This window comes from Equus quagga, chromosome 8 (genome assembly GCF_021613505.1).
Source record: "Equus quagga isolate Etosha38 chromosome 8, UCLA_HA_Equagga_1.0, whole genome shotgun sequence".
In the NCBI taxonomy this organism is placed as follows: domain Eukaryota; kingdom Metazoa; phylum Chordata; class Mammalia; order Perissodactyla; family Equidae; genus Equus; species Equus quagga.
Window position 1 is genome coordinate 116,680,034 of NC_060274.1, and position 26,025 is coordinate 116,706,058.

Here is a 26,025-nt window from a genome sequence, read left to right on the forward strand (position 1 = left end):
AGAAGAAAAGGAGTTTCTGATCCGTGCCCTGGCACTGGGTTAAGAACTGAAGGTACAAAGGGGAAGGAGACAGTCCTACCAACTTGGCTTGTGAAGTTCATGTGCCTTAGGGGCTGACAACCTTCGAGTGCCGGAAGGCGGGCTGCATGGCGGGACGTGACTCGTCCCCTCCCCTCTCCACCTGCCACTCACCATGCCTTGCTCTAAGGCCCTCTTGATGCGCCCGGTGTCCGCCACCGGGAACCAGATCTCAGCGATGACGCACTGCTGGGTGACGTCGATGTTGCACATGTTCAGGATATGGTAAACGGCCTTCATCTTCTGCACTTTGACGACCCAGGAGTGCCAGTTGGCAGCTGCTTCTTGCAGGAGGCGCTGACGGTGAGACTCTGTTTGTGTTATGACCTGGGCAAAACACAACACCAAGACAACAAGGCACACTTATGGAGATATCGGGCAATGTGGGAAAAATGCAGGTTCATCAGCCATAGTGGCTCTGGGCTCCTCCGCTGGCCCGCAGCTCTCATGCGACCTTTAACTCTCATGAGCAGTTTACCTGCCCTACTAGGGGTTAAAACCCTTAGGCAAAGACTATGTCTTCCTTCTAAATTCCTTAGAGTACTATTGTTACGTGTTGAATTGTGTCCCTCAGACAGATGTGTTGAAGTCCCAACCTCTGGTAACTGTGAATATGATCTTATTTGGAAATAGGGTCTTCACAGATGTAATCAAGTTAAGATGAGGTCATAGTGGAGTAGGATGGGCCCCGATCTACTGACTGGTATCCTTATCAGAGATTTGGACATCAAGGCACCCAGGGAAGAGCGCCCTATGTGATGGAGGCAGAGAGCAGAGTGATGCATCTACAAACCAAGGACACCAAGGATTGCCAACCACCGCCAGAGGCAGGAAGATGCCTTCGTCTACTCAGGCTGCTAGAATAAAATATCATAGATTGGGTGGCTTATAAACAACAGAAATTTATTTCTCACAGTTCTGGAGACTGAAAGTCTGAGATCAGGGTGCCAGCGTGGTCGGGTGAGGGCCTTCTTCCAGGTTGCAGACTTCAAATTCTATCCTCACATGGCGGAAGGGGTGAGCAAGCTCCCTGGGGCCTGTTTCATAGGGACGCTAATCCCTCTGCCCTCCCAAAGGGCCCACCTCCTAATACCGTCACCTTGGGCATTAGGTTTTCACCCTATGAATTTGGGGGGAAACAAACATTCGGATCATAGCAGAACAGGCAAGGAGAGATCCTTTCCTAGAGCCTTCCAAGGGCCCATGGCCCTGTGATACCTTGATTTCAGACTCCCAGCCTCCAGACGGTGAGAGAATATATTCCTGTTGGTTTAAGCCCCCCACTTTGTGGTCCTTTGTTATAAGCCCTAGGACACAAATGCTTAAAACACGTGGTCTCCAATAAACAAGAGAATTAACGCAGGAAGGAAGGAATGAACCATTAGGCCCACACAGAATTTGTTTAATGCAATTAGTTTTTGTTCTGCTGTTACAACAGAGTAACCCTTTCCGGTAACCTTTACGCGTGGCTGCCCAAGTCATACTCAACACAAGCAGAAGTTGAGCATAACTTCTTTTCCATTCTTCTCATGGAATTTCCATAAAATCTAGCATGGAGTGTTTGGGGAAAAGGACTCCAAGGGTAATTTCTTCAGGGAAACACAGTCTCCTTGGCAAGTGACCAAGAGGGAACAGAAAGGATTAAAGAAATTAAACACAGATTTTTCTGGGAAGGTAAAGATGTCTGTTGGCCTGAGAGCTTTGAAACACTCACACGCACTCCCCTAATTTCTAAACACACTCACTGAGGATCCAGAACGGTGCTGACCAATACAGCAGCCAAGTGCAGGTACTAAAATTTAAATTTAATTAAAATTAAATAAAAATTCAGTTCCTCAGTTGCAGTAGCCGTGTATCAAGTGTTCAAGGGTCTCATGTGGCTCATGACTATCACACTGGACTCGCAGATTATATGGCATTTCCTATATCACAGAAAGTTCTATCGGACAGCACTGATCTAGAATATTCAATGTGATGGAGGCTGACCTAGTTTGAGTGATTACTTTCAAAGCTGATGGAAGAAAGTGTTCTAATCATGTAAGTGTTGAGTGCTACTCTGGGTGATGACAGACTTTACAAGAGGATATGAATTTGGGGTGTGTTCACATGGTGAAACGAGATTCATTGCCTTTACAAAATTAATTGGTTGGCTCAAACAACTAGGCAATTCAGTGGAAAAAGAATTGGTCAGACTGGTTGTTCAACTTAATTGGCTAGTTAGTTGTGTCATAGCTGTGCCCTAGGCTAGGCTGGCAATAAAGGGCTCCTTTTATCAGACTGGGGTGGCCACCCGGGGGCTGACTAGGGCTGTGGTTAATTCTAAGTCCAGACAAAGCATTACTGACATGCAGAATCATCACCTCTAGCTTATTGAACACTGTTTTCTAGTTAGGAAATTTTCTGCAGCAATAGCCAGAAGAGCATAGCGAACATTCCAGCCAGCCTTCCAGCAAGAGTCCCTGGGGACAGGACTTAATGGAAATAGCAGAGATAGCCCATCTACAGCCCCCACTCAGGTCATGCGCCTGAACTCCTCACTCACGGTGATTAAATCTTCCAGCCTCATGTTGACGCCAGCCAGCATCTCTCTGCGCTCCGCCGCAGGCTCTGGGCAGGGGTATACCGTGGCTCGAAACCTGAGTTTAATGCATTCCAAAGGACACACGTGGGTCATTACTGCAAAGCATTCTGCACGTCCTCTTCTGCTAAGCCATCATTTGCTGACTTCAGTTAGATGGCCACCTTTTCCTGAAACAAGTGCCTCCTTGTCAGTCAAAATGAGTCCCAGTCAGAAGGGTTCCCAACACCTCACTCGCACTATTTGAATTGAAGCTGTGGTTTTATTATATAAATGAGCTGCATTCAAACCATGAAACCTGTGAGCTGTTTCATATATAAGATTACCAGCTTGACTTGCTCTTCTTCCCTGCAGAAATGATTAATCTCTACTGAGTAATTTCAGCTCCTAAGGGGCTGGATACAAGACAATTGTATAAAATCAGAAACTTAGCATGAGGTTTACCTACTCTTTAGCAGCTGATAAAGGGTGTGAGAAGGAATAAGCTGAAATGGTTAACATGTCTACTTTTGGGGCCGGCCTGGTGGTGTAGTAGTTAAGTTCACATCCTCCACTTCAGCAGCCCAGGGTCTATGGGCTCAGATCCCAGGTGCAGACCTACACACCGCTCATCAAACTATTCTGTGGTGGCATCCCACATACATATAGAGGAAAACTGGCACAGATGTAAGCTCAGCAACAATACTCCTCAAGTAAAAAGAGGAAGATTGACAACAGATGTTAGCTCAGGGCCGATTTTCTTCACCAAAAAAAGTCTACTTTTTTTTTGAGGAAGATTAGCCCTGAGCTAACTACTGCCAATCCCCCTCTTTTTGCTGAGGAAGACTGGCCCTGAGCTAACATCCATGCCCATCTTCCTCTACTTTATACATAGGACGCCTACCACAGCATGGCTTTTTGCCAAGCAGTGCCATGTCCGCACCGGGGATCCAAACCTGCGAACCACGGGCTGCCAAGAAGCAGAAGGTGAGAACTTAACCGCTGCACCACCAGGCTGGCCCCAAAAGACTACTTTTATCTACCTTTAAATTTTGCTCATTCAACTTCTCTCTTTTCCTCTTCTCTATTATTAAAAATCAGTTGCAGGGCCAGCCTGGTGGCACAGCGGTTAAGTGTACATGTTCTGCTTTGGTGGCCCGGGGTTCGCTGGTTCGGATCCCCAGTGCAGACATGGCACCACTCAAACCATGCTGTGGTAGGTGTCCCACGTATAAAGTAGAGGAAGATGGGCATGGATGTTAGCTCAGGGCCAGCCTTCCTCAGCAAAAAGAGGAGGATTGGCAGCAGATGTTAGCTCAGGGCTGATCTCCCTCAAAAAAAAAAAAAAAAAATCAGTTGCGTTTTTAACACTATCTTGTCAAATGTGGGAAAGTTACTCTAAAACCCTAATAAATAACCTCAAAGAAGCCCCATCCCTGTGTATTTTGCACTGCACATCTCTTTATCTAATCCTGACCCAGCTCGCTGAGGAAAGAGCCATTAACAGTCTCTCTTACCCATCACAGATCTTCTTGATTTTCTGCCTCAGCTGCTCTCCTTGGTAAAATATGATGAATATATTCTTTTTAATTTCTTCTTTCTGGAAATCAGAACAAGTAAAAATAAATTACTTTTCTTTCAGGTTAGAATATAATAGAGAGAAATGTAAGGTCCTGTTTTTAGGTTTAAAAAAATTATAAATTTAAAAGTGGAAAATTTAACTTCTCCAAGTTGATCTAAGTTTACAGTTCATTATGGTTGAAGGCAAGGCCACCAAGGCAGTCTGGGGTCAGGGGGGTGGCCCTCAGAGAGGCCAGTTCAGTCTTAAAGCAACAACCCCACTATTCAATACACTCGTTGGACCACAGCTGGGCCTTCTATTCAGCTCTCAGCCCTACACTTAAGAAATGTGTTAACAAAGAAACATCCAGAAGAGGGGAGCCGGGATATTGCAAGTCTTAAAATAAAAATAGCTGACCTAATTCAGCAGTTAACTGCACACAACATCTACCTTCAGGGGTGAGTGGGTGTTTGATATTTAACAGAGGTAAAGCCGTGTCTAATGTTTGACTCATAGGTTACTCACTGTATGCCCATAAGGACACTGATTAAAATGTATTTTTAAAGTTCAAGTCTGACAATTCACAAAAAGGGGAGGATATATACTTCATAAGCATATACGAAAATGTTTTAACTTTTACTGTAAGCAAAGAAATGCACTGTTTCACTTTTATTTCGTTTGGGCTAAGGGGTAAAGGTAAAATTATGAAACCCATTGTTGGAAAAGTTATAACAAATCCAACACACTTGTTCCATACTACTCAGGGCATTGGAACGAGGCACGACCCCACTGAAAAGCCATTTGTCAGGATCATCAGGTGCCGTGAAAATGCCCACACCCTTTAAACCAGCAATCCTATTTCCTAGTATTCCTATCACGGAAGTCAATCAAAAGAAAATAAAAATCCTCAAGCATGAAGATGCTTATCAAAGTGTCTATATTCTGGAAAAAAATGGAAATAAAGTGTTCAAACACAGTAAATGTCACATCAATTCAATGGAAACACTAGGCATCAATTGAAAATAACATCAAAATGAATCATCTCTTTGGGAGTTGTTCTTTGGAGCAGAGGAGGGGTCTTTTAGGATTTGGGGAGCTACCTGCTTTACATTATTTCCAAAGGTTTCTTCATCCATGAAGTCCCCGCCTAGTCCTTTCTGAATCTCCTAGGTTCTCCTGTCTCTTGAGCCACCAGAACCCAGAATTCATTCTGATCTCATATTATCTGTACGGTGGATCTTCAATGTCAGCAGGCTAAAGTCATCTTTTTCCAGAAGTCTACTCTATAAATACTCTCTACTGCCATGATTATTACGTGTCAAAACATGACAATGAAAAGTGATGACTCAATGTCAAATTCTAAAATAATATTTATAAAGGACAAATAGTGACAAAGGGGGAAATTTAAAATGAAGGGAAAGTGGAAAAAATGATTTCTATGTTATTACTACAACTGTATTAAATTATACCAACCTATGGCTAAGAACTAGAGAAAAACAGCACAAGGGAACAATAAAAATAAAGACGTTAAAGTGGCGGGTGTTTGTGTTTTTCTTTTATAAGCTTCCTTCTTATTTTAAATTGCATTTAATTTAACTGTAAAGTCGTTTTCCATGAAATAAAACTTAAAATTAATTTTTAAACCTCTATTCCAGAAAAGATTATGACTCTTTTAGAAATAAGCCTAGCTTCTTGGAATTAAAAAGTGGACTTAAATACTAACTGGAAGGGTGGAGGAAGCAAAACCCTGCAGAATTAACAACAACAAATGTGTGGCACTCAGTGAAGAGCCCCTCAAAATCCTTGTTCAAAGTGTGTGGTCCATTAACTAAGAGCATCATTCAGCAAGTTTGTTAAAAATACAGAATCTCAGGCCCCACCCCGGACCCAGTGAATCAGAATGTGCCTTTTAACAAGATCCCCAGGTCACTCTCAAGCCCCTGTGCACGCTGAAGCTTGAGCGCAATGACCCAAATCACTTCTTAGTTCCTTGTGATTAAGACACAGCTGCTGCCCAGTGTGGCGCTGGTGCAGATAAGTTTCTAGGAACTAGTATAGCTAAATTTCTTGGAGGAGTGAACATTTATGAGGTGTTAAAAAGAATCAGTCCCTGAATTGACCTTTCAAAGGTAAAAAAAAAAAGGAAAAGAAATGAAAGGAGGAAGAAAATATATATTAGCTTCATAGAAGTAAAATATCAGTGTTTGGGAGAATTAAACCCCTCTGGTGAGGGATACAGGAAATTTAAGAGAAAGTGTTCTTCAGCCTGAGATACCCACTGTGACGGGATCCTCGAGAACCATGTCCATCTCGTTGAACTTCAAGTAGATGTTTCCTCGGCAAACGCGCCACAGCAACCTCTCAAAGGAAGCCATCCTCTCCCTGTTTATCACGCCGGCCGTGAACCTGGGCAGTCAGGAGAGGAGACATTACTGAGGCACGTGGAGTGTGGCGCAGGGAGAGGCCCCGTTAGGATGTGAAGATGTGCAACCATAAGATGAAGGACCACCTCCCCCTGAGCAGGAGGCAACAACACAGCTCTACCTGGCAGGGGTCACAAGGCCACTCTGCATCCCAGCCCCGACTTCCCCAAGTCCCTTGTGACCTCGTGTTTCCTTGACATATTGAAGTTTCCTTAATCATCCCAATACTATGTATTCACTTATTTGCATTTAAAAATATGATAACCATTCATTATAGCATTGTGGCTAAAAGAAACAAATGTTCAAAATGCTCAATGATGGTCAGTATGCATTTTTACAAATAATGCACTAACAGTGAAACACATTGATTTTTATACATCTCCATTTTACCATCATCCAGGTATCTAGATAATTTCTGACCCAAATTTTTCATATCAACCTTAAAATGGTTGCTTTCATTGATCTCTTGCTTTAAATGTACATTCATCCTGTATTACTTTCTGATCAAATATTTTCAATACATATTTTTCTTTGAATTTCAAATTTAATGCCCAGTGCCTCAAATGACAGGCCTCCAAGTATCTACTGAATGAAAAACTAGAATTCCAAAACTCACCACTTCTACCAATTCATCAATTTTACTTGGACATTCAATGAAATCCCACCATTTGGAATCACCACACATTTCGCTCACCCCACCATTTTGCTCCACCTCCCATCACCACACATTTCGATAGGCACAATCGCATCACATTACTGTTACTTGTCGATAACTTGATTGCATAACTACTCATTTCCAATTATACTTCAAACTTCAAGCTCAAAATCTATTGATCATCAAAGCAGTATTTCAAAGATAAGGAAAAAACATATACCCCATAAGCCTATTCCAAAGCCAGGGAACAGTTGAGAAAACCCATCTGAACAGTTATCCCGCGTCTTTCCCACAATGCAAACGTTGCACTTTTCAGGCTCAAGAAAGTCAATATCACCTTTAACAAGAAGGTAACACTACCTCAAACTCCACCAACCTGAAAAGGTTATTGGGTCTATTACTGTGTGCAGGCTCTATATTCATGTGACATAGTCTTTATTCCAGGGGCTATTTGTGTGTTCATTCATTCATTCACTCAAACACTCAGGGAAATCTATCACACACCAGGCATTGAGCTACAGACCAGGGACCCATCTACAAGTAACTGTCAGAACATGGAGTTGCACTAACCCCAGCTTTCCGGTCATGTATGCAGGCGTAGCTCTTAACTCCAGGAGACCCGAAGTGTCTTCAATAAAGAAATCATCAGCTAAATTGGTTTCCGTCTGAAAGTCAAAGAACCACTATTTTCACTTCAATGTTTTTAGACTACCTTAAAAGCACTCCACATCTCAAAGTTTTGTCTGTTTTCAATGAAGCTTTAATTTTTCACAAATGCTTAACAGAATTCAAAAAGTAGAGTGCTCCCTGACAGATCAAAAAGCTTCTCCAGTCTCTTCCTACAAAAGCCCCAAGTCTGCTCAAACTAACTGTGGTTTGTTCTGACTTCCACTTCTGTCCGGGCCACTGTGGATGCATACTTTTTAATGAGCACCACGACAGTCTTGCATTCAGTTCATCCAGTGCCACATTCCACCCAGAATACTCTCCCCCTCACCAACGGCCTAGCCATGGGACAGAAACAGAGTGATTTATTTATTTCCAAACCCGCTAGTTTTCAACATGGAAAATTGAGGCTCTGGGGGAAAGGGCCCTTTAATAAATGGTCCCCAAATAACGACCTCGAAGAAGTCCTGGGTTTTCTTCAGTAGATGCCTGAGTTCCGTCAGTTCTAGGAAGCTTTTCTTCAAAGCCTGGTGGTTCTGGTTGGCTTCCTGTAACTCTCCTTCCAGTTTTTCTAGAGCAGTCTATGAAGGAGGGAGAAAGAAGATAAACCAGGCAGAAAGTGCTATGACATTTACTGTATATCAACCACATTAGATAACTAAATATCAAAGAAATATTCTGTGCACCATAATGTAGCTTGCAGTTGAGAGGCCTGTTCAGTCATAAACTCAATATGATTATAGAGCTATAAGCTACATCACATTCATACTCTCTCTAGGGCTCACTCATTGAATGGGAGGGTTAGGAAACACTCTTGGGGAGGGGAAGCTGGCTTCAGGAAGAAGTCAAGGCATTTCAGCAAATCGCAAGTCTTTCTCCACTTAAAACACTATAAAGGGAAGCTAGAGTGAATTCACACTGTCCAGAGTGACTTCTCACTCTTTAGTGAGTAATTCCTTCTGCCTCAAACACATTGTAATGATCAAATATAAAAAGAGAAACCACCAGTTCTGGGTTGGGCTCTGGAGAGCCAAATACAAGCAAGAGAAAAAGGCTACCCAGAGAAGGGTGAGCACAGAGGCAAGAACACAAAAACAACCTCCCTTCCAAAATGAGCATGCAAAAAGAAGGCGGCTCGCAAAGAACTCCAATGACGAGAAAAATCACCAAGAAAATCAACAATCAAAACACAAGATCACCCTGGGTGAACTTATGTTTATAGAATATAAACACTGAAAAAGAGTTTAAAGTTTTTAAAGAATGTTCAAAGAGATAATGAAGGCATTACTTTCACTAAAAAGAAAAATAAGAAACTATTAAACAAACGTGCTAAAATGAAAGAACAAGCAAATATAAAAAGAAAATTATTTAGAAGTCCTGGAAATGCTAAATATAGCTCTTGAAATTCAAAATTGAACAGGTGAGGATCAGCTCTCTACTGGACACAATTTGTGAATGCACTACTGAGATTTAGCAAATAATTTAAAAATATGAAAGCTCATTTCTCATCTGTCCAAATGTCCATCGACAACAGAACGAATAAAGTGTGGTATATTTAATAAAAGAAACACTATCCAACAGTGAACATGAATTAATTTCAGAAACATGAAACAATATGGTGGCTTAAAAATAAAATGATGTAAGAAAACAGCAAGTTGCAATAGAATAAACAACATGATTCCATTTATATAAAACTTTAAAATGTACAAAGCTAAACCATATGCTATCTGGAAAACTAAATATTTAATACAACGATGAAGAAACAAGAAAAAAACAAAGTCAAAATTCAGAATAGAGGTTATTTCCAAGATGAGAGGAGTCATAAGAGGAGGGTGAGGAGGGGAAGGGAGGGCTGTGGGGGGCACGCCAAGGGCCTTAAGAGCATCACTGTGTGGTCACCTTTCATCCTACACAGGGTGGTGGCACTTGGTGTTTGCTATATTGTTATTCTTTGTATCTTACACATATTTTCTAAAAATTCTACTGTATCAATTCAATATTTAATAAAAACTATTACAAATAAAGCCATATTTAAACACATTGTAGTAAAACTATAGAACAAAGATAAAACTTGAAATGCTATTAGGAGGAAAAAAAGACACAGCCCACAAAGGAATAATCATTCACCCAGCAGCAGAGGTTACCAAGAAAAATCTACTGAGTATGCATCTTGAAATGTTAAGCGTAACTATAATCTATAGCCTCCAAATGAGGAGAAGGGGGAAAAGGGTTGGATGGTATTACAGAAAGGCAAGAAAGAGGAGAAAAAGACAGAGGAAATGGTAAACCAAAAAGCCAGTAAATCAGTAATCACAATAAATGAAAATGGATTAAAGTTACATTAAAAGACAGAGATTATCATGCTAGATTTTTTCTAATTTGTTTGAGTCACTCTCACCAAAGAGAAAAACATAAACAATAAAAAAGATATCCATGCAAATGTTAGTTCTTCACCCCTCAAAAAAGCATATTAATATCAAACAAAGTGGAATATTTAACATTTTTATGATGGAAAATTTCAAACATATGTAAGTGCAGAGAACTGCATAGTGAATCTCATACACTCATCACCCAGCTTCAGTTGCAACCCATTCTCTCCCCTCTCAGAGATAATCACTACCCTGAATTTTGAACACTGACTATAGTGGCACAAAGTTGGGGAAAAATGAAATCCCCATTTTTTAACCATTTTCTCTATTCACTTAATGATTCCATTAATAATAATGCTGCCATTAAAATTATTTTGGAGAACAATGCAATATCTAAGAAATGGTTTACAATGGGATAGTAAATGCAAAAAGTAGAAAACTATAATGTATATTATGGATAGGTAATTATATAAAAATGTGGCTGGTAAGAATAAAGCCTGAAAACAGAAAAATGAAGGCAGTTTTTGCTGAGACAGTGGACTTGTGGGTAGATTTTTTTTTTCTGAATTAATATTCCCTCTAAGATTGTTACAAAGCCTCATTAGGAATTCTACAAGGCAAGGACCCCAAGCCACTTGTGTACTCTTGCCAGAAGGATTCTCCTCTCTAGGAATTTTGGAGGAACACTCAACTAACCGCCAGATCAGTCAGATCAATCAATCAATCTGTGTGATCAATGGTAAGACAGATATTACTCTCATAAGCTCACGGTGCTTTAATATCATCTTTACAATAAATAATACCCAGAAGGAAAATACTGAGGAAAGACAGTTGGCACAAATCTGATTGTCTCTTGTCTCACTAGTTATCACTACAAATGTATGAGAGCGCACAGTTTCAAAACCAACCAGTCAGCCCACACCAGACTCATTTGGATGAAGTGATTTTTTAAGGTACTGTCTGAAACATACAACCAACTCAATTTAGAAACAAAAACCCTTGCTACCTGTTTAACAAAAGCAAGGAAGTCTCCATGCTCGTCAAGTTTCAATATAACATCAAAGAAGAGTATCCATAATTATTTGAAAAGGCTGTTAAAATACCCCTCCCTTTTCTAACTACGGATCTGTGCAAGGTTGAATTACCTTTACATACTTCAACAAGAACAACATATCGGAACAGATTCAAAGCCTAACAGACGTGGGAAGCCAGTCTTCTATTGTCACGCATTTAAGAAATTTGCCAACAATGCCACTCTTCTCCCTAAAGTTTTTCTCTTGGAAAATACAGTTATTTTTCATTTTAAAAAAGCTAACGTGTAATGAGATATTATTGTTATTTTTAAATGAATTAATAAATTTTTTTTCAGTTTTAGTTCCTAATGCAGTAAATATCAATAAATATAACCCACATAAATAAAGCTCCTTGGGATCCTCAATAATGTTTAAGAGTATAAAGATGTCTGAACTCAAGAAGTTTGAGAACCGCTGAATCAGCGGGTAAATTATGAAAATGCATATGGCCCAGAAGCCCAATAGAAGGTCTGAGGAACTTGGAATTCATGCATCTTGGCATGGCAGGGGAAGGCTTTACAGAACAGGTGGGAATTAAACTGAGCCTGGAGGTGTGGTTAGAATTGAGAAAAGCCATGGGTGTATACACGGAAGGTACTCCAGGCTCTCTTCCTGAGGTACAGTGCGAACAACCGCTTGGAACTGAGAGATGAACCTGAGGCAAGCAGAGAACAATCAAGGGACCAGCCCAAGGAGAGCGGAGGACTTGAGAGGTAGGACAGGGCTGGGCAGAGCAGGCTCTGAGGGCCGAGGTGGACCGGACATAGGTGAGAAGGGAACCACTGTGCATTCCTGAGCAGCGAAGTGGCAAGAGAAAGCAGTACCATGACAGAAATTAGGCTGGTGGTAAGAGGCAGAAGAGACTGCAATGGCTAAGAAAAAAGCTGGGAAACCTAGAAAACTATTGCCAAAACTCAGAAGTAGGATTAGGCTGAGAGCAGAAGCGAGAATGACATCCACAGTCCACAAGGACAGGTCTAGGTGTTAAGGAGGCTGCAGGAGACGACGGCGGGAGGCTGGTACTGGAAGACCAGTGATAAGATGGAAACTGGAGACGATTTTATGGAGATCCTATTCATACTAGTGAAAAGTTTTCTCCCCAGACATCCAGATTTCAATATGACAAGATCCAAAATATTTTCTAGGGGAGTTGCCAGTCTCATATCTCTGTTAGAGTATCTAGATTTCTCCTACTGATGGCTTCAAAAATTTCAAGAATTTTAAGTTACCTTGAAAGAAAAAAAAACACCCAGCAGAGATAAGGCTCGGCTCAGTGAAGCTGTAAGTCCTTCCTCCTGAGGACAAACAAATCCAATTTCGTATCAAGGTCTACAGGGCCGTCCAGGATCTGGCTCTGCCCAGCTTTCAACATTCTCTCCCACCTCCCGCCCTCCCTCCTCTCCCCACCATCTGCTCTAGAAGCTGCTAGAGGGTATGGCCATCCATATTTTATTTCTCTCTAAGGTGCCTTGCACATGGCAGGCACTCAATGTTTTATAAAAGGAAGTAGAGAAGGGAAAGAAAGGAGGAGAGTCCCACCAGCCATGAAGTCCTTGACTAACGAAAACTGCTTTAGCTGACCTCAGAAGCCAGTCTGAGGAGACGCCTGAATCTAGAGTAGTCTCAAGGCACCAGCTTTTTCCCACCAGACAGATAATTAGGAAACATCCTATTGGATCCAGCAATTCCACTTCTGGGTATTTATCTGAAGGAAACAAAATCTCTACCTCGAAAGGCTATCTGCATCCCCATGTTCATTGCAGCGTTATTTACAATGGCCAAGACATGGAAATAACCCAAGTGTCCAACAACAGAGGGATGGATAAAGAAGATGTGATTTTTGTATATATATATATATATATACACACACACACACAAATGGATATTATTCAGCCATAAAATAGAAGGAAATCCTGCCTTTTGCAACAACATGAATGGAGCTTGAGGGCATTATGCTAAGTGAGATAAGGTAGACAGAGAAAGCCAAATACTGCATGATGTCACTTATATGTGGAAACTTAAAAAAAAGAACTCATAGATACAGAGAACAGATTGCTGGTTGCCAGAGGCAGGGGGAGGTGGGGGCGAAATGGGTGAAAGTGGTCAGAAAGTATGAACTTCCAGTAATAAGACAAATAACTCCCAGGGATGTGATGTACAGCATGGAGACAATAGTTTTAAAAAAAGAAAGAGAACATCCCAGTGTGCTAGCATAAGCCCTGTTCAGTGGCACCATACAGACAAGACCGCACTCCTTGTAAGAATCTTATGCCCACAAAGGAAACCACTCCTCAAACTGGGGTGCACTTCCCCAGGGCTGTGTTGGGAGAGAAAAAGAGCTCTCTCCTGGATCAGGAGGAGTGACTCTAAGAATTGGGCAATAGGATTTTCCCGAGGGAGTAACACTGAAAAGTGGACAACTACATAAATCCGCCTCCACGCCTTCAGCAACCGGGTAAAGGATCCATGAGTGGCTCCCAGACTCCCCAGGAGACAGGCTTCGTGACTGTCCTTAGCAAAGTGGGGAAGAACCTACCTCCAGGGTAATCATTTCCCGTGGCAGAGGGGTCGGTGGGGACTTCTCAGGCAGTTGAACCTCAACCTCATTTTGCATCTCATCTTCCAGAAAACCTGAGGGATGAAACCCCACCAGAGAGCCCAAGGTGACTGCGTTTTCTCATTCCTGAGAAATGAGGTCAAGCAGGGCAGGTGCCTTTTGGCCAGCTGAGCTGCCTGAATCGCCCCAGGACCTGCCAGAGCACATGGATCCCATCTCTAGCCTCCCCCACCCTGTCTCCAGGATCACCTCGTAAAGTACTACAATAGGGACCGGTTTGTTAACCTTGTTCTGCAAACCATTAACCTCCCAGGTGCCCATTCACATTCAGACAGTAAGCAGAAAACTGGCTTACGGAGGATTCTCTCCAGCGACTCACACCTTCTGACTTCATTCACAAATTTCCTTTGGAAGCTGTTCACAGCCACATTTAACTAGAGAGAGGAAAAAACCACAAGGCACACATTAGTAGCAACAGCTGCCAACATATTCCCTTTGTTTATTATTATTTTTTTTTAATGCTGGAGAACGTTGCTGGAATCATCTTAGGAATAGAGGCTCCCATGCACAAGAGAGATGAGTTACAGGCAAAACACACTTTGATGTTTACACCCAATCCCCAAATGCCTCAGCTCTGGCCTTCTTATCCTTCTAAGACAAACATCCTCCCACAGCTAGGATTTCCTTTCCTTTAGCTGTATTTGCTATCCCAATGAGCCTTGAAGTCCTCAGTGGAGCCAAGAACATAACAGGACCTTGAAAACTACACAGCTCCATGCGATGCATCGCAGTCATCAACACAAATTCAGCATCCTTGGGGTGGCGACCCTCAACCCTGCCCAAAAAATGTCACTGGGGAACTGCCTCACGGCAGGTCCTGTGCTAGGGAGTAGGGACGCAAGGAACAAGACATGATCTCTCCATGCAAGAGCTTGGTTCTGACCTTGGCCTTGGCGAGGATCTTAAACTGCCCCTGGGAAACGATACCCCGACATCACACTCAAGACAGTCTAGCCTTACAATGTCACTCTAGGGAGACTGTGGATTCTAGGATACTTTGTCCTCAGACCCACTGGTCAGGAAGAATAGGTATCTGTCCTGAGAACAAGGTTTGGTAACCTACGTGCCCACTGGCTATATCCACCTGCCCATTGGCTATATCCAATGCCTTGAAGATGCTACGCAGGAAGTAAAATACAACCCATCTAACACATAGTGAGTGCATTAGTTTCAAAACATTCCTCTAGAGGAGACACGCATGGAGGAAGGGAGATCGTTTGCAAGTCACCTGCCCGATGTTATCGCAAATCTGAGCCAGAAGGACTGGAACCACTGAGTTCCGTCTATTCGAGCTCAGGGCTCTTCTCCCTGCAGTTTGCTCACTACCAAGAAATGGTATGAAAGCATTCTCCAATATCACTCCACCTTCCTCCGCAGTACTTACATCTTTGAACTGAACCAATCCAAGCTCTCCAAGCTCAGCCACACAGCAATAGGCAGCCTCCACCTGGAGGAACAGCTGTGACAGACACATCTCCTCACTTCGAAACACGGACGCCATCTTGACCCAGCCTTGGTCTGCAGGAGACAAACAGATCTGAGGTAACAGCTGTGTGGAAACCTTGGGATGGAAACTGTTTTTAGTCGAGTTAAATTAAAATCCAACAGGAAAAGGAAAGATCCAACAGGAATCTCTCCTGATTTTAAAAGTATAAACCAAAAACAAGATGGCACTTTTCACCACCCCATCAGATTGGCAAAGGATTGAAAAACATGATTAAAGACTCCCGCTGTGGAGGAAGCAGGCATTTTCATTCACTTAGCAGTTGAAGAATAAATTTATGCAGCTTTTTCAGAGAGCAACTTGTCAATATCAGATTTTATACGACTCATACTGGAGATTTCCACTGCCCCTCATCCAGATAAACTCGGAGATGCATGGGAAAATGGGTGCACAAGGGCATTTCTGATAACATTGTATCTGATAATTATAACCAGTGGATCTAACCTGGACATTCATCAACAGAGGAAGGATTAAACCGATACCACAGAGCCCTGTGCAGTCAGCAGGAATGAAATAAATCTGTATATCCTCTATATAAAAAAAGGATATTCGTCAGAATCCGTTCCCACCACAGACGCTCCAGACTGCCCTACTGCTGCCAAACCGAATTGTTTTCCCCAAAGCCTAGCCTTCCTAGAAGAAGGATCGCACCTCCAGAGGGAGCCCCTTTCACCCCATGTCACTTTATAACCTGTAGAGTATCTACTATTTGCCGGACACGGGGTCTATCCCTCCTATCTTAATCCTTCTGTTGTCCCATTTCCCCACAGGATACAGTCTAAAACCCTTGACCTGGCCAACAAAAGGCAGCATAATCCGGCCTCTCTGCCTTCCCCTCCAGCTTTATGTCTCTTCACGCTGCCTGCCAGACACTTGGGATTTCTCCCTGCGCTCCCTCCTGCCCCAGGACCTTTATCCATGCTTTCCCCTAGATTTGGAATCTCAACCTCTTCCTCCCCACCCCACATCCCCGACACCTCACATAATCCTGTCATTCCTGGGGTCTCCATGTAAGTATCCTCTTCCTCCATGAGCCTTTCCCTGTCACCACCAAACCCCAAAGAAGGAAGCCCCCTCCTCCATGCCCCCAGATAGTAACCATCTGCAACTACTCGCTTAAGGTCTGAATTGCCCGCTAGCCAGACAAATCCATGAGGTTAGACCCACGTCATCTTTTTCATCCTATCCCCAGTCTAGCTCAACCATAAAGCCGATGCTCCACGAATGTTTCCCCCTTTATAGACTAATTTTGCCTTTTGACACGCAGATGAATCCACTTTTCATACCGCCCTTTCTGAAGAAGAAGGCAATGTTTTCACAGAAAAGAGACATAAGACAGCTTCATGCAGACCGCAGGGCGCAGGGTAAGGACCTTCCTACCCCAGCTGCATCCGAGCAGGTCCCGGGCTGGGGGTCTGGAGCGGGCGCTGGGGCTCGGCTCTCCGGCGGCTTCCTTCCTCCGACCCCTGGCAGGGAGCCCCCGGGCCGCGGCGGCGGGCGGCGGGCGACGGGCGGGTGGGACCAGCCCGGCCGGGGTTCCGCAGGCGGCGACGAGCCACTCCCGGCTGCTTCTCCTTCCCAGGCTCTGTTGTATCAACACCGGGCCCGCCGCGGACGAGGACAAACCTGCCGCGCCGGCTGGCCCTGCTCAAACCCCTTCCTCCCCCGCCCCACCTGTGCCCTCGGCCACGACCTTGGGGCCCCACCAGGAAGCAGTGACTTTCTTCTCGGAGGAAAGTACCTCACCCCCCGCGGAGTGCGGGGTTTGGGAAGGGGCCTCAGAAGGGCGCAGAGACAGCCTTCCGAGGCATCCACCCAGGGCACCCAAACACTCCCTCTTCTCATTGCACAAATGAAAGAACATTAAAAAAAGTTTTGGAAAAGAAAAAAAAAATCACACCATCCTATCAACAATTATTTTCAAAACCTCTTTACTTCCAAAGAAGAATAGACAGACAAATCCGTATAAATCCGCACTGGCTAAAATTCAGCTTCCAGGCGGCCCAGGTAAAAAGAGACAAGGCCAGACACGATATGCACCCTCATCTCCCTGAGGACCCCTGTTGTCCCCATTTATTTGGCGGAGGGGGAAGGCGCAGGGAGGTGAACCGAGTAGGCCCTTTGCTCTGGCCCAGGGGTTACTCTGCAGGACCGCCTGAGTTCACGTCCATGAGCCCCGCAGAGCTGTTTCTCCAGGTAGGGTGGGTAGATCCCCGGCATGCACCCACCTGGGGTGCCTGTGAAACGTACCCCAGAATGAAGGGTGCTTTGTTTTTTTACTTTTTATTCTGGAAAAATTAAAGCATCTGCAAAAAGGAACCCCCACGTCCAGACCACTGAGCGGTCAACACCTATTGAATTGTGCAGCCGTCCACACCCCCACCCGCTTCTGCCTGCCTCGGATTATTTTGAGGCAAATCCCTTACATCATATTCTTTCTTTCAAAATATTTTAGTATGGGGGCTGGCCCCGTGGCCGAGTGGTTATGTTCACCTGCTCTGCTGCAGGTGGCCCAGTGTTTCGCTAGTTCGAATCCTGGGCGCGGACATGGCACTGCTCATCAAACCACACTGAGGGGCGTCCCACATGCCACAACTAGAAGGACCCACAACAAAGAATATACAACTATGTACCGGGGGGCTTTGGGGAGAAAAAGGAAAAACATAAAATCTTTAAAAAAGAAAATAAAAAAAATATTTTACTATGTATCTCTAAAAAAATAAGGATTCTTTCATATATATACATATGTATACACATACATGTATACTTAATACCATGGTTATGCCTAAAATTCAACAATTCCTTAATATCAAATCTCATCAGTGTTCAAATTTCCCAGGGTATCTGAGATGTGCCCTTTTTAATAAGCCCCGAGGGTGATTCTTGTGCGTGATCAAATTAGAACCAGTGCTTTTGGGAACACGGGGTGAAAAATCTAACTTTGGCTTTGGGGAGAGCAGGCAGGAGCAGGGTGCAGAGAGTTTGGAATGATCAGCTAAGAAGAGGCAGCGATTTGGGGCCTGGGCAGTGGAAAGAGCGGGTCGCCTATAAGGAGGCCCTGTCGGCAAGGTACTGCTTGGGCTTCTCAAGGAGCAGAGCTTGGCCGCACCCACCCATCCCAACGCAGCAAAGCCACCCAAGAATCCAGACTCACCCGGGCAAAGTTCCGAAGGCTGAACTCAGGATTCGCAAAGCAGAGCAGGAGGATTAGAACTGAAAACTGCAAAAGGAATCACCAGTGTTGATTCTGCCTGTCCCATCAGATGAGCTCTGGAGGCAAGAGGAGCCCCTGCCCCGGTTAGTGCTCGCTCCTCTCCCCCTTCCCCAGCCCACCTCTCATTCTGCTCCTCGCCCCAGCTGGGGTTGCTGTGTCTTCCGGTCAGCAGGTGGAGCTAGAGTTCTCAGATGTCCCGATGCCCGGGAATCACTGAGGAGCATGCAGAGAGAAAAGGAACATCTTGACGTTAGGAGCAGAGTCAAGAGCCACTCTGCCTGACTCAGGATCCCAGCTCTGCCATTTACCATGCGCAACCTTGGGGACGCTATTTAACCTCAGGGCCTCAGTGTCCTTGTCAGCAAAATATAATAGGATATTGGATAATTATTTAGAATGTGTAAGTATAGGAGGGAGAGGATGTTTTTAAGGTTTGCCTTTTTTCTCCTAAAGCCCCAAGTCAAAGGTGCAGAATGCCAGCACACTCACACAATGCTGGCAGGACAATACGTTAGTGCACTCTGTCTAAAAGGCAATTTGCATATGCTTTGACTCAATAATTCCACTTTAGAAGGCTCATCCTAAAAAAAATTTTTAAGGATGTAAACCAAAATTTAACTACAATAATGTCCACTGTAGCATTGTTTGTAATAAGGGCATAATTGTAAACAACTTGAATTCTTTCATCCGTTCGAGAAGTATGCGTCAAGACTCTACTGTGTGCCCGCTCTGTCCTGGTCTCTGAGGCTAGGACAGTAAGTAAGGGACAAGGCCCTGCCCCTCGTGAAGCTTATGTCCACATGGAAGGAGACAAGTAGTAAACAAGGAGTAAGTTAGCAGGATAGCGAAGTGCTGAAAGTGCAGTGGTAGAAAGATAGGCTCCAGAGAGATGGAGAGACGCTGCTGTTGAGAAGCGGTCAGGGGACGCCTCTCTCAAAGGCGGCCGCTGAGCTGAGGCTTGGAGCATTAAATGAGGCAGGCTTGCAAAAAGGAGCTGCAGGAAGGGGATTCCAGGAAGCAGGAACAGCGATGCAAGAGCAGAGTGCGTCAGCCCACTAGCTAATTGAGGGCTATTGAGCGCTCCCCATGTGCTGGGCGTTGCTTGCGTGGTTTTAGAACACATTTAAGTACTTCACATGCAGTAACCCATTTAATCTTTCCAATCACCCTGTGAGGTTGGCAGTATTCCTATTCTCAAGTTAAACATGAGGAAATAGAGGCACAAAGAGGCTAAGTAACTTGCCTGAGGTCACACAGTCACTCACACCAGGTCACCTGACATCAGAGTCTTTGTTTACAACTACTGCACGATATTGTCACATGGTCTGAAAAGGCTCACACTGGGGGCCGGCCCAGTGGCACAGCAGTTAAGTATGCACGTTCCACTTCGGCAGCCCAGGGTTCACCGGTTTGAATCCCGGGTGTAGACCTACGCACCACTTGTCAAGCCATGCTGTGGCAGGCGTCCCACATATAAAGTAGAAGAAGATGGGCACGGATGTTAGCTCAGGGCCAGTCTTCCTCAGCAAAAAAGAGGAGGATTGGTGGCAGATGTTAGCTCAGGGCTAATCTTCCTTAAAAAAAAAAAAGGCTCAACATGTTCTAGAAACAGAAATGAGGCCAATGTGGCTGGGCTACATGGGGGCGGGGAGAGGTAGGCTGAGGTGTGTCAGAGTGGAGGCCGGGGCCAGGCCATGTGAGGTCTGACAGCCAATAAGAAAGTTGGATTTTATTCTAATCACATTGGGAAGGCCTTGGAAAATTTGAAACAAGGGAAGGACATTACTTGATTCACATTTTTTAAAAAATTATTTTGACTTCTGCTTCTGGAAAGATGGAGTAGAAATACTTTTTTTTCCCAATAAGTAAAACTAGAAACCCTGAACATTATATATACAGCAAACATTAGAAGTCTCTGAAAAGTGGAGAGAAGAAGACAGACCTTCTAGGGACCTCAGGGCCTGAAGAACGACAGAGGGACGTTCTCTGGGGTTTCTGCTGCCACATATGTTCTAGATGTGGTACTGCAGAAGCCAGCAAGATGTGCAGACAAAGAAGTTCCAAAGAAAGCTTGCTCTCTCCAGCCAAAGGACCAGGAACGGGGCAGCCTAGCAGGAAAGACCTTTAGATAATGGTCACTCTAACCCAGCTGAGGACCACGGGAAAAGTGTGGTCCCACACCCACCATGGCAGCAAAGCCCAAATGGAGAGCCTAGACTTCTGCTCTCACCCAGCTGTGCCAAAGCAACACCTGCAGTGTGGTGTCAGAGAGGGCCAGGTGGGGAGTCTGAACCCCCAGCCCCACCCTGTGGTAACAAGACACCCCTTGCTAACCCGTGCTGGGGTGGTGTCAGAAGAAACCTAACCAGAACTTTCACCACTGCCCGTTGGTAATGAGGCCACCCCCTCCCCAGGGCACGGAGGTCATGCGGGGAGAAGTAACCAGGCACATCTGTTCCTCCCAGCCAGGGTGGCATCAGCCGAGGTCTAGTGAATAGAAGAATCAAGTGGAGAAACCACTTTACCCGATTTCAAGACTTACTGTACAGCTACAGGAATCAAGATTGTGGCATTGGTGCAAAGACAGACATACAGGTGACATGTAGGACAATAGAGAACCTAGAAATAGCCCCGCACGAGTTTGGTCAACTGATTGTTGACAATGGCGAGAAAGCATTCAGCAGAGGAAGGATAGTCTTTCCAACAAATGGTGCTGAAGCAACTGGACATCCGTAAGCCAAAAATTGAATCAAGACATAAACCCCACACCTCACACAAACATTGACTCAAAATGGATCATAGATAAATTAAAAACGTGAAACTGTAAAACTTTTAGAAGAAACATTTTCAGAACTGAGGGCTTGGTGAAAAGTTCTTAGACAGGACATCCACAGCGCAATCCATAAAAGAGAATAACTGATTAAAAATATTTTTTGCTGTGCAAAAAGCTTCTGTTAAAAGGATGAAAAGGCAAGCTAAGACTGGAAGAAAATATTCGCAAGCCACATATCTGATAAAGGACCCATATTTAGAATTTATAGAGTTCTCAAACTTCAACAGTAAAAAAAAAAAATCAAATAATCCAATTAGAAAATGGACCAGAGACATGAAGAGACTTTTCACCTAAGAGGATATGCAGATGGCAGATAAGCACATGAAAAGATGTTCAGCATCGCTAGCCATTAGGGAAAAACAGATTAAAACCACAATGAAATATCAGCATATATCTAGTAAAACAGCTAAAATAATAAATAGTGACAATTCCAAATGCTGGCAAAACTGTGGAGAAATTGGGTCTCTCGTGCCTTGCTGGTGGGAATGTAAATGGTACAGTCACTCTGAAAAATATTTTGGCTGTCTTTTGAAAGACTGAACAAATAGAAATACCGCACGATCCAGCTATCCCACTACTGTGTATTTGTCCAAAGAACCTGAAATCAACAATTCAAAGAGGTTTCTGCACCCCTATGTTCATCACAGCATTATTCACAATCACCAAGATGTGGAAGCAACCCAAGTGCCCATCAACTGATGAATGGATAAGATGTCGTATATATATACAATGGAATACTACTCAGCCAGAAAAAAGACAAAACCCGTTTGCAACAACATGGATGTACCTTGAGGGTATTATGCTAAGGGAAATAAGCCAGACAGAGAAAGACAAACACTGTATGGTTTCACTTATATATGGAAATAAACACATAGATTAGGAGAAAAGACTAGTGGTTACTAGAGAGGGGTGGCAGGAGGGAGAAGGGGCAAAGGGGCACATATGTATGGTGATGGATGAAAACTATACTATTGGTGGTGAACGTGATGCAGTCTGTACAGAAACTGATATATAATAATGTACACCTGAAATTACACAATTTTATAAGCCGATATGACCTCAGTAAAATAATTTTAAAAAATAAAAATAAAAGACTAAACATGCATTTTCCTTATGACCCAGCAATCACATTCATGAACCTTTGTCTCAGAGAAATGGAAACTTACGTTCACAAAAAAAACCTGTACATTGGGGCTGGCCTGGTGGCGCAGCAGTTAAGTTCGCATGCTCCGCTTCGGCGGCCCGGGGTTCGCTGGTTCTGATCCCGGGTGTGGATGTGGCACTGCTTGGCAAAAAGCCATGCTGTGGTAGGCGTCCCACGTATAGAGTAGAGGAAGATGGGCACGGATGTTAGCTCAGAGCCAGTCTTCCTCAGCAAAAAGAGGAGGATTGGCGGTAGTTAGCACAGGGCTGGTCTTCCTCAAAAAAAAAAACCCAAAAAAACCTGTACATCGATCACAGCAGCTTTATTTGTAATAGCCAAAAAGTGGAAACAATCAAAATATCCTACTTGTGGTACATCCATCCCATAGAACACTGCTCAGCACTAAAAGCAATGAACTATTGATAAACACGACAGCTTGATGGGTCTCAAGGTCATTATGCTGAGTGGAAAAAGCCATCTCTGGAAAGGTCACATACTGTATGATTCCATTTATATCACGTTCTCTAAATGACAAAATTATAAAGGTGGAGAACAGATTAGTGGTTGCTGGGACGTGATGTGTGTGAGAGAGAGACTGGGAAGGGGTAACACGAGGGAGACGTGGTGGTGGTGGTTACATGAGTTGTTGTTCTTGTATGAACTGTGGTGCTGGTTATATGAATCTATACATATGATAGAATGGCATAGAACTATATACACTCTTTATATCATTGTCAATTTCCTGGTCTTGATATTGTACTGTGGTTACGTTAAGATGTAACCAATAGGGAAAACTGTGTGATGGGCACACTAGACCAATGTGTACCATGTTTGCAACTTTCTGTGAAATCTATAATTATTTCAAAAGGAAAGATTTTTTTTTAAAAGATTTCAATAGGAGCAAAGGTGACTTGTGCTTAGGTGGCATTATATAGTGGAGAGAAGGCAGAAAAAATTCTCTAGAGATGTGTGTTCTAGATCAAACTAGCCCAAGAGATTTGAGCGGTCTTGGAAAGATAACTCCCCACCATGAGACTCAGTTCCCTCATAGCAAAATGAAGATATTGAGCCAGATCAGTGGTTTTCAGACTGGTGAAACTGGTGCACAGGACTGGTGCAGAGAACCCTAGAGATTTTGCAAAGCCCTCTTCAGGGGTCATTTGTGGGCAAGAGGCAAAGGAAGAGTTAAGATGCCCTGCTTCATCCCAAGCAACACCTTTAACTATGGCATTGCTGCATAATTTTTTATGTTTTTTTTTTTTTTTTTTAGTGAGGAAGATTGACCCTGAGTTAACATCTGTGCTAACATCCCATCCTGTATTCTGTATGTGGGATGCCACCACAGCATGACTTGATGAGCAGTGTGTAGATCCACGCCCAGGATCCAAACCTGTGAACCCTGGGCCGCTGAAGTGGAGCACACACACTGGGCCAGCCCCTGCATAATTTTTTTGAACAAAGGATTTCCTGATTAAAAATTTTCAAAGCTAGAGGAGAAAAAAAGAAAGAAAATAAAAAACAAACGACTCTGAAAGCTGCATGAAGAAAGGATTAGTAAAGGACAAGAGAGGAAGCTAGTTTGTCAGGAAGGAATTTAAATGATTTCAATGAGAGCTGGTGGTCCATCCTTACACTATAATTGGTACAAACAACAAAGCAGCCTTTATAGACATCATGCTCTGAATTTTTAAATATTTAATTTTTTGTGATAAGTATATATAATTTTGTAAAAAGAAATTGTAAATCTTTGGGACAGATATCTTAAGAAGTGAAAAACAGGGGCCGGCCCTGTGGCCAAGTGGGTAAGTTTGTGTGCTCTGCTTCGGCGGCCCGTGATTTCGCCAGTTTGGATCCGGGGCGTGGACATGACACCACTCGTCAGGCCATGCTGAGGCGGCGTCCCACATAGCACAACCAGAGGCACTCACAGCTAGAATATACAACTATGTACTGGGGGGCTTTGGGGAGAAGAAGAAGAAGAAAAAGAAGAAGAAGATTGGCAACAGTTGTTAGCCCAGGTGCCAATCTTAAAAAAAGAAAAAGAAAAAAACAAAGAAGTGAAAAACAATATAAATGTTCAAAATTAAGGAAGTGATTAAATAAATTATGACACATCTGTGGGATAGAGCACAGCGCAGCTACTGAAATAGTACCAAAAGCATTCTGTTGACGAGGAAGTATGTTCTAGGTACATTGTTGATGAAAAAGTACTTTATCAAATGGTATGTAGAGTATTATTAAATTTTTGTCAACATGTGTAATCTGCATTGAAAGATATGGGCAGAGCTGTCCTGCAGTCATCATGGTGGGTAGGATTTGGGGTATTATTTACGTGCTTTGCCTTTTTCTTTCTTTCTGGCATCTCTGTAACAAACAGACAAAGCTTTTGTATTACAGGTCTGAAACGTATATACTATATATTATATAACATCTCTTGGGCAGCATCCCGTAATCAAAGCATGTTAATCCTTCTGTACTTAAATAGATACATTCTCCCTATGAAGAATCAACAAAAAACATACACAGCCCATGTTAGATCAGGTCAGATTGTGCTGCCAAGTTCCTAAAAACTTTTTTGGTTTCAGAGCTTTATGGATTCTGAATTGCAAGTGAGAGATTATGGACCATTAAAACAAAAACAATACAAGAAACTCATTTGAGGGGAAATTTAAGTCCTTCGTGATACAGTGTTACAAAGCAAAATGTCAACTTGAGTGGGCATCACATTCATAAATGGGCAAGTAATAAATGGATATGGAAACAGACCAGAAAGCAGAAGTCAGGTCCAGTAATCCTAATCTCAATGGCTAACACACAGATAATGCTTCCTATGGGCTAATTTAAGACAAAACGCTAAGAAATAAGTACTATTCAGATCCTGATTGTTGTTATTTTGTTTGTTTGTTTTATAGATTAGGAAAGTGAGGCAGAGAGAGGCGACCTGTTCAGGGTCGCTCAGCTAGTAAGGGGTAAAGTGAGGACTTGAACCCAGATAATGGCTCCAGAGCTGAGACACCCTAGTCTCAGGAATCGAATTATTAAACAACCACAGAGACAAACGTGTAATAACTGGGATGGACGTGCTGAAGCGGGGAGCACGGCTCTCTGAGCTGCATAACCCGACCCAGTGCAGGCTCAGGAAAAGCTTTCCTGAGGAAAGAAGGCGGTATAAATAGGGCGAAGAGAAGGAGGGAGGCTTTGAGATGGGGCTGGGGAAGTGGGCAGGATGAGGAAGTCAGGACCCGGTAGACGCTATTAAAGATGGTGTCTTTATCCTAAAAGCAACCAGAAGCCCTTGACAGGTGTTAAGCCTGTGGGATGGGGGTAAACG

General features: G+C 43.5%; 1 protein-coding gene across 5 annotated transcripts in view; it reads right to left on the reverse strand.

Annotated features, from left to right (window-relative positions):
• The window catches only part of ATP6V0A4 (ATPase H+ transporting V0 subunit a4), a 74,011-nt gene that overhangs the window by 32,161 nt on the left and 15,825 nt on the right, over positions 1–26,025 (reverse strand). Inside the window, exons 2-13 of one of the 5 annotated variants that reach the window (XM_046669337.1) lie at positions 18,837–18,930; positions 18,658–18,723; positions 16,884–17,088; positions 15,384–15,517; positions 14,295–14,373; positions 13,919–14,013; positions 8,396–8,521; positions 7,845–7,939; positions 6,476–6,602; positions 4,153–4,235; positions 2,621–2,714; positions 193–405 (exon numbers count right to left, since the gene is read on the reverse strand). In XM_046669337.1, coding sequence (XP_046525293.1) covers positions 193–405; positions 2,621–2,714; positions 4,153–4,235; positions 6,476–6,602; positions 7,845–7,939; positions 8,396–8,521; positions 13,919–14,013; positions 14,295–14,373; positions 15,384–15,500 — 1,029 coding nt within the window. In that variant the 5' untranslated portion in view covers positions 15,501–15,517; positions 16,884–17,088; positions 18,658–18,723; positions 18,837–18,930. Of the gene's footprint in view, positions 1–192; positions 406–2,620; positions 2,715–4,152; positions 4,236–6,475; positions 6,603–7,844; positions 7,940–8,395; positions 8,522–13,918; positions 14,014–14,294; positions 14,374–15,383; positions 15,518–15,947; positions 16,408–16,875; positions 18,000–18,657; positions 18,724–18,836; positions 18,931–26,025 lie in introns of those variants that run through there. The other 4 variants (XM_046669339.1, XM_046669338.1, XM_046669336.1 and 1 more) reach the window with 4 other exon arrangements.